The sequence below is a fragment of the Helicoverpa armigera genome, chromosome 2 (assembly GCF_030705265.1).
Source record: "Helicoverpa armigera isolate CAAS_96S chromosome 2, ASM3070526v1, whole genome shotgun sequence".
Classification (NCBI taxonomy): Eukaryota; Metazoa; Arthropoda; class Insecta; order Lepidoptera; family Noctuidae; genus Helicoverpa; species Helicoverpa armigera.
In genome coordinates, this window is record NC_087121.1 from 4,317,120 (window position 1) to 4,326,807 (window position 9,688).

Sequence of the window (9,688 nt, forward strand, 5' to 3'; positions counted from 1 at the left end):
TTTCTGTGTTTAATTTAATATATATATTCTTACCTAGAAGACATAAAATGTGTGAATGGTAGATTTTTTGCATTGAAGAAGTTGACAAAAAAATCAACAAGCTAAACAATAGTAGCGTACTTTGTCACGAAACAAACGTGCTCCCTAACCTCGAACCGACAAAACCAAATTATAAACATGTAAAATATAAAAGAAAATCTGGGGTCAGCGTGCCCGTCGTCGTATCATAAAGATCACATAAAACTCGAAACGTAGATACGTCCGTCCCTCATAAAAACTGGAATATGAATAGTACGGATATTTGATACAACGGTTTACGACTTTACGGCAGTTTGTTGTTTATTCAATATCTGTGTCCACTGTCTTTAAATGTGGAGCTCTTTATCATTGTAGCATAATGTGTGATTAGTGAGAAGCCGAAAATCGATCTCAGTGGCGTGCACTTGGAGAGGCCTATGTCCAGCAGTGGACTGCGATAGGCTGATGATGATGATGATGTGATTAGCTCTGATTGTCTTTTGTTTCTGGAAGAAATATCTTTTCGTGATAGAAAATATTAAAAAAATAGAATAGGTCACGTAGATAGAGGTATGTTTCGTGCTCTCTCACACGTTTAAAGAAAATATATACGAAATCTTATCGCAATCTGTGTAGGTAACTACTGTGAAAACTAAAGATATGACAAATATGCCTTAGCGTTATTTCAAAACGACATTGTATTTTTGGAAATTATAGTTACAGTTACACATATTTTTGAAGTCACATTTTTTATGGAATGAACGAAAATCCGACAGTTTTCGCAGTTATCTAAAAATCTACGTTTATCCGATTTGAAATATTGACAGCGTAAATAAATAAAAACGTGATATATGAAAAGCTATGTATGACCCGTTATGAAAAACCGCAGTGTATGAAATATTTTTTAGAGTGGAAAATTGTAATAATTCAGATCAAACATATAAAGTTACATGTGGCATATACGTAAAAAGTTGTTCATAGAAATGAAATAATTAAAATGGAATAAATTGTAAAATCGTTGAGGGAGGTTTTACTAATTTCAGAGAATTTAGTAATAATAGAACGAGTTTTTTATTTAATTATTTAAAAAATAGCCAATAAAACAGACAAGAAGAATAAATGGGGAAACTAAAAGTGAACAGTACACTTCGATTTTACTTGTGAGGTAACTATTACTATTCGTGAGCCTTACGAAGCAATCTACGAAATTGTATTCTCACATCAAGTTTTCCCACTACAGCTATGAACACCTTATTCTTTGAATAACAAATAGTGCAGCTATATTTTATTACAAATAGTTTTCAATCAATGAACAATGTATATCTGTAATGGCATTATTTCTCCCGGTACACGCATAATTATATTATCTAGACACTCAACAAATAGCTATTTCTCAGTAAGTAGAAGGAAATTTTAATTACGGCTTTTCTTTGTCGGCTCACTCTAATAAACCCTTTCTGTGAGAAATAAATCTGATTTTCTAATTAAGAACAAACATTATCGTCTCGCGAAATTTCTTTAAGCGAAACAGCTATATTAAAGGAATATTTTCATAATTGAAAGGCGCCATCAACGGCCGAAGGGAATTATCGTGAAATTGGACGACAGTTGTCGACACTTTACCTACAATTAGGAATTTCCCTCGACTTCCAGAAGTATTAGACCTCACCAGCCACCCGGGACCGCGATATTTTTAACAATTAATATTCATTTACATAATGAGCTTTCAAATTACTTGAGAACATTGAATTAAAATAGCGTTGGAAGCATTGTGAACATTTCATATAAATTAATTTTGAATTGTTCCGTTTCTTTGAATCCCGACATCTCTGTTAAGAAGTTAATGGCTAGAAGTGTTTGCGTTTGTTTTTTCTTAATTAAAATAAGCGTAGACGCAGCTGCAAATAATTGAATAACGTTTTGTGTCATGACTTGAGGAAAAGATGTTTATACTGTAAAATCCTGTTTCAATTGAAACAACCATTCGCTTTTAGATAGGCGTTTTCAATTGCCTAAATAACTCAATCAGGAACCCAATAAAGAAAATCAGTAGCTTTATTTCTGCATAATATTAACGTTTATACTACTTATTAACGTTTATAATATTAAAAAGTTTATGATACGGCGTCATCAATATAACTAATTGGTAGAAGTGTTGACATTAATAGGGACTACAGTCCGGTCTTACAATAGCGTCTCACTAGTTCGATGAACATTGAACATTTAATTCACAATAACAGGGAACAACGAACACAAAGTTTGGTTGTTTGGCGAGCTCCGGGCTATCTGTAACATGCACCAGGGCGGTGCTAGACATTGGACTACTGCTAGTTACTGTGTTTTACTAGTCTGTAACCTGTCGAACTGTTTAACTGGAGGAAAGCTTGCGTCTGCTCTTGTTGGAACATATCACACGCTTGTTAACTAGTAAGTACCTATCAATTAGCTATTGGTTTTGCTTTAGGTATGTTATAGAATTCTGAATGGTAGGTGTATCCTTAATTACAATAGGCAAGGATAAGAGTGGGTGCTACTTTCTGCGCTCTATTTTAACTGTAACGAATAAAACTGATTGTGTTAATTGTAGATTTAAAAGTACAACTATTGAGCATTGCCATCCAACGTGGCAATGCTGCCAGCCTTCTGGGTACATTACCCGGTGACAGCGATGAGGAGCAATTTTTTGATGCTATGTATTAGTTTTAAGTTGTATATATAAGTTTATTTTTAATTTTTAAAATTAATGTAAATATTATGTAAAAATTTTAAATTAACTAATTTTATAACCTTTTCTTAGAAAGTTTGATTAAATTCAGGATTATTGTTGTACAAGACTAATCTTTGAACAAAAAAATATAATGATTCCCTCTACACAAAACAAGCAAGCCGACAGCCAGATTTATGCAACAACAGATAGGCATTATCACACGCAGCGACATCGCTTTTATTACAGCTGCTGGCTTGTCCATACAACATGGTCTACGTTACTAAATCGACTGATTTATGCGTGTCCGATGGTTCGACGGCACTAGGCGCTGCACCTACTGCGCTATTGTTTCTCCGGGATTTATCGCGAGTGCCCGCACTCCAGGCTCCGGGACAACAATTCATGGACAACAACGTGCATTGACGTCCACCACCTATTGTTGGCTTCGTGTTGTCAGCTATTACAAATGAGCCAGAGCTGGGAGTGACATGTATGCCTGTTTGTCATTGAAGGATGGTTATTTTTAATGAAGCCTGTCAATTTTGGTTCGTATTGTTTTAGTAACGCTTTTAAAGTTAATATGAATGAGAGGATTAACAAAGAACTAAAGAGACAAAGGTTATATTTTAAACACAATCGAGGCAATTTTTCATTTATATTTCAGCCACGTAAAATTCTTCTAGTGTAACTTCATTGGAAGTGAATTCTGATTCCCACTGTGAGATTAGGAACAAAATATGGTTTGTGTTGCTCGATATTTTGTTAACGGTTTAAGTGGTATCTAACCTTTAAACAGAGCACGATAATGCCAGGGCCCTCAGGCGCCACCCTAGACACAAACATACCTTCTTACTTTAGTTACGCTTGTCAAGTAAAGGGCATAAGGAATAGAACATAAACTGCGATGCGAAATATAATATGTATTCAGCTAAAACATTCTCTTTTCCCAAATCATAATTAGTTTCGTTCCCATTTTAGTTGCGTTGCTTACTAAACATAAGCTTCCAGAGAGCAGTATGAAGTTCCCATAAGAGATCTAAATCCTATGTCTCGGCATTTTTTTCTGGTAATCTTTCATCATCAGCCTTTTTTACCGCAAATCAAAACGATAAACAAAATTGTCCCTATTTTAAAACGCTTTACTATATGATAAAGGATTTCTTATACCCAATTATACTTTACGTACATACATGTTCAAAGCAACAGTACCTAACATTGAAAGCATTTCTCAGGCATACTTGCAATTCCGGACTAGGAAATAGAAACAGGACTCATTGAGACCTAACTTCCTTATTTATAAACGACTAAAGCATTTTATTGCATTCTCGTTGCATTGAATAGAAAATACAAGTTAAACTTTACTGTTTATGGTCGTTTGAATTTAATCTTCTGTTAAAGTGCAAATTCAATGTTAGAATTGTGAACTAATTGGGAATAATAACAATCAAACGCGCAAACGGAAATGAAACATCGACTTAATCAAATAAGCATCGAAAAACACATCAATGACTAAGTAAGTTATTGGCTGGATACCACATCCATGAACAGTTCACTTTTTCCTATACAAATACACAATACAAACGCACACACCCATTCTTATTTCGCCTCCAGGTTTTATAAAAGACCTAAAAGCACAAAATACAACAGAGGTATTTTCGTACAGCACCTATCAGTCCATTTCAGTCTATCTAGACTCACAGTTGGAACTGAAACGCTATGGATTTTTTCTATGCCATAAATAATAATTGGCCGCTTCGATTTGTTGATTTATGGTTATTAAAGATATGTTCCAGTGATAACACGCACGGTTTCAAAATTCATTTACATGGAAATGTGGACCCCTCATCGAAATTATGGGTATTGTAATTGCGAACCTCAAATTGTATAGTTATATTTGTAGCTATTGGAACTTTGAAGCATTTTAGTAGTAAAATATCCTGACATATGAATGCTTTCAAGTGCTATACTATACTCTTCACCTTTTCACATTTAAAATTAAGCCCGTCACAATAGTGCTTAATCCAATCTATTAAAACCTTTTTCTACAAAACACAACTACACTGGCAGCAATATGAAAATTAAAAATATAAAAATCATTCGTCATTCAAAAATTCGATTTATTCGAAACCATTATTCATAAAAAATTATGAGCTATAAAGATAATGATGTATATTCATTGGGCACAAAAATCGTTCGGAGACAAAAGTTCCCCGGTCCGGTAGCGCCGGCCGGCAATTTACGGTTATCGGGCCCGTTGCAGATAGCCGGGAAACGGATGAGTGTCGGACCAAACGGGCGCATGCATTATTCTTTGAGCATATTCCAAATTAGACTACGTATTTGTCAAACTAGCGTTTTACGATTAAAACATTTATGAGTAATGGCATCGGATGAAGGTAATTAGGTATGCTCCATATCGAACTGTAAATTGCGAATCTTTTTTAAATTTTGAATAGAAAGAATATTAGTCCATAGTTTGTGTAACTTATTTTGGTAAATTCATCGGATTCCTTTTGTTCAATTATCACCCTTTATGTTTTTTTTGTCTCGACAATAAGAAAATATAATATTGGGTACACGGTACACATAATGTGATTAACTTTGACTTACTTAACGGATTCAAATTGATTCAAATGACTAAACTAAAGATAACAAAACACGCCTACGACGTTTCTAAACCACCACTTACGTTTTATGCAATATTTTTAAAGGATATTCCGCTGATATTTTTCTCTTCAAAAGTTGACACGTTTGAATAAAAATGTCTAATATATGACCAAATCATGCATATATGTATAATATCATATCTATAACCAAATAAATACATAGATACAGAATTCTCGAGATGGAGATAATATATGCCGTCGCATATAAATCGCTAACAATATGGATAAACATTTACATAGATTTTCTTGGTCAAAATGTAAACTTGATATTTTCTGCTTTGCAGTCACCCTAAAATAAGAATAGTAGTATAAATGGAAACTGCAAAACAAATGCGATGAAGATTTTATATTCAGCATTGACAAATTGAAATTGGTTATAATTCACTTATCTTTGTTTTATGTTTGTTTGTATTTGATAATGAAAAGGGAAAGAAATTGTACTTCGATGATAGTAAATGACATTCGCTTTAATAATGAAATATTTCGTATCATTAAATGTTACATGGTAAGACCTGAAGGTGAAGCTAAGAGGTTGGGAAGCGTTTAATATATATTTCAGTCCAATTAGTTCCGCAGACAGGGGCGCTATTCTACAGGTTGATGCCAAAACGTGAATTTGCAATATAATTTTGACTTCCACATTGATTTACTGGAAAATGCTAATTGTTTTTCAACATTAAAATTCTCAGGAAAACCCTGAAGTACAAGCATTTTATTGGTAGCTAGAAGTTAACTTCCTAAATCGTTTTATGTCAATCACAAATAATTTGCGTTCATCATACTACCTCTTATTTGATTCATAACCACCAAGCCTTCGAGGTCAAACGCTTTTCTGTAAAGCCATCTCCAATACAGAACTTCTCAAATATCTTACGACAGCATCATTTTCATTCACACCATCATTTACAGCTTCAGAGCTTCTTTTTACCTTTGAAAGTACGCTTAACCAATAAGAAGAGCCTTTCAATCGATTTTCTTTCTGAGTATGAATCTTCTCTTAACACACTATATTTTACCATCCCCACTTTGACTCCGAGAGCAAATCAATTCCCAAAAATAATATTCGGTCTCCCCACCAAAGGTATATTGAATCCAAATTCACAAGTAGCAAGTACATTGCAGAAGGCACTAGTTCTCACCGAAGATATTCATGACGCAATTAAATTATGCACGGTGCTGAGGGCAAGTTCGGATTGGTTTGATCAAATGTGGGCTACCTATGTTTGCATTTCATTGGCAAATGGAATTGGTACTTGGCCGCACTGTTTGCCATTTCCACCTCAGCTTCTGATATAATATCGATAATTATTTTAGGGTATAGATCCTCGTCCTTATGCTGAAATGTTATGGTTTCTGGATGCAATATTTGTAATTGAGTGCAAGATTGCGAGTATCTGTTTTTAGTTGGAACTTTAATCTGTTGAGATGATGTTGAGATGTTGATCTTTTAAAAACTAAGCTCGGCCTATCTTACAACTAATTATAATAAAAAAAGGGATAATAATTTATCAAAGAAAACTAAGGATATAGAAGATTTTTATGTAAGCAGGAACCTAACTATTTAAATACCAATACTATAATGGATCTGATTAATACTGATGAATAAGATATTTATAATGAGAAAGAGAATATAGTATGACACATGATTCTCAAAATACCTTAAGTAATCCAAGATAACTCGTCTTCCCTTCAAACCGGAGTCGAATAAAATCCAATAAATTATTATAGCTGTCAGAATACAGCCGGAATAGAATTATGTTCATTTGGTGAAGGCTCGCTAGCCGTCTGTGCCGGTGCTGAATATTTGAGAATGGGTGAAAACAGTGCCATACAAACAATAGGTTCTACGATATTTGGTATCTAAGTAACAATAGAAAATACTAATGATAAAAAAGACAATATTTCGTATGCTAAAAATTATAACTTCTAATTATAATTTCTTGACCCTTAGAACCGTTTGATCGAAAAAATACACTATCCGCAATAGCTATGGCTGAAAGCGATCGTAGGAAAAGTCAACCAGATAATGATGGAGTAGGTACCTACATCCCATTTAGTATCAATTAAACCCTCAAACAAAGAAAACTCGTCGATTTAATGGCTAAAGTGTATCGTCACCTATTGCACTAATCCAAATGTTATTTGAGGGTTAAGTAGCTTGTCTTCCTCTACTATGTTATGACTTTTTCAGGAAATATGGCAGTAGGTATTGACCTCGGACTCAAAATGGTATGTGATAGTTCGATCTCTCTATTTTCTGTAATGAGGAATAATTAACCAGGTGCGATCGGATCACACTGCTAGCAGGCATCGCACTAATTGTCCATGTCCCTCAATAGGTGCGCGATCTCCTATAGTTATTTCTGTACCGTATCGAGTTGTCATCATTAGTGGAATATTATGTGAAATGCTAGTAAAAAACATTGATAATTTTTTTTGGCTTAATATTCCTTTATTTATTACAATAATTTAATGAAGGATAAACCACGTGCAGTTAAAGTGCAATATACCAATCTCCTATTTTAATTTAATCGGTGAATATTTTGATTTACTTATTATTGTGTTTGTTGTGATGCACAATTTCAATTAATAATATAATAAAACAAATGAGCCACATAATCCCTAACCCATAGAAGCACGTGCTCAATTTCTCCACACTTAAGCTTTTTGGTTGCAATACATCATCAGCATTCATCCTATTTACAATCCATCTATGGTTGTTATTATCGCTAAGGAGGTTTTCTATGAATCCAGCTTCAACCAGGCTAAAAATTACGTCATCAACATCTTTAGCTGCCGGCCAACCGGGACGCATGTAAAAACAAGCACCAGTCGCACTTATTCGTTTCTTCAAAATCTGAACATAGGGCTCCAAAAGTTTAACCAACGCTATGTCTGTAGCTAGAATAAAATTCTCACCTTCAACGATACGTCGAATATAATTTTTCAGTTCATTCATTGGTATCACTTTATAGTTACGTTCTAAAGGTGTATCTTTATAATAATCAACCACCACTTCAACGCCGCCGTAACCATCTACTTTCGTTACTGCTTCTTCAATCGATTCAAATGGAGGTTCTAAATCCAGAGTCTGTAAGGCATCCACGAGATCTGCTTGGTAATCAATACGAAAAAAGAAGCAAAACCAAATCCAGAGAACGAAAAGAGAATTGAGAAGCCAAGACTTAGTTACAAATCTTGCTGACTGCCCCAGAAGTATGATAAATGATTGGTAGAGGATACGGTTGGTAGCACTAGTCATATGTGGCTTACATTTTCTTACCAACATGGCTACAAGAACAAATAATATGTATACCAACAAGTGAAGATAAGTAAAGTTGGTTTTATCTGGAATTATGAATTTAAGCCAATCATAAACTTCCCGCTGCTTAGGTCCAACCCAGCGGATGTCTACAGTGTGATAAGTATGAGACGGTAAAGTCACGGTATACCTTTTCTCTGTAAGAATGTCAGCTGGAATAAGTATATCAGCTTTCTCAGTCGCCAGGTCACCGATGGAGCCAGTTGCTGTTCCATTCACGTACGTTCCAAATACGTTGTTGTACGCAGATGTTACTTCTAGAGATGCATTTAACTTCTTCAGAATAATCATAAGTATTTTACCATCATAACCACCAACAGAAGTAATTTTGCCCTTTTCAAAGTGTACTGTGACGTAAGGAAAATATTCTAATAAAGCTGTTCTGATTGGACATTGGTAGAAGTTGCTGAATTTTTTAGGCCACAGGTCGTCGCCATATTTTAAAAATACAGGTGTATAATTTCCACACAGTCCCTCACTGTATGGAAAAAAAGTTGATAGAGATACCTCACCTGCATCGTTTTCACTTATCAGGATTAGATCTGCTTGATCATTCCTTGCGGTCACTTCGATAAAAGCTGATAACTCAGAAATTGACTTGACAGGATTTTCCAACACAAGTATGAAACGAATTGGAAATCGTATGACTTCATTTATGAGCTCCATTATAATTTCATATTCAAGCAAGTTAGTTGCAAAATATATTGTTTGTTTGAATCCAATTGTTTCATTGATGTCGCGAACCTTACTATCATTGTAGGTAGCCCAGGGACTGAGGACGACAGACCCAGGGTAGCTTTGTAGGAAGCCAGTAACACATTCAGATTCATTCTGCTTCCAAATAACCGTAGTTGTAAAATGAAGGTTGAAGGTTGTAGTTGAAATATTCACAGCTGTTTCTATCAGGCTTGATGATGCAGAACAATTTCTTAGCATTAACTGTAAAATTACTATAATTCTTAAAACCCGTAACAT

General features: G+C 34.6%; 1 protein-coding gene across 1 annotated transcript; it reads right to left on the reverse strand.

Moving 5' to 3' along the window:
- Positions 1-7,939: 7,939 nt before the first annotated feature.
- On the reverse strand, positions 7,940-9,688 carry LOC110377654 (uncharacterized). The gene has a single exon (XM_021336617.3). It carries the CDS (start codon positions 9,686-9,688, stop codon positions 7,940-7,942), a length of 1,749 nt encoding a protein of 582 aa, XP_021192292.3.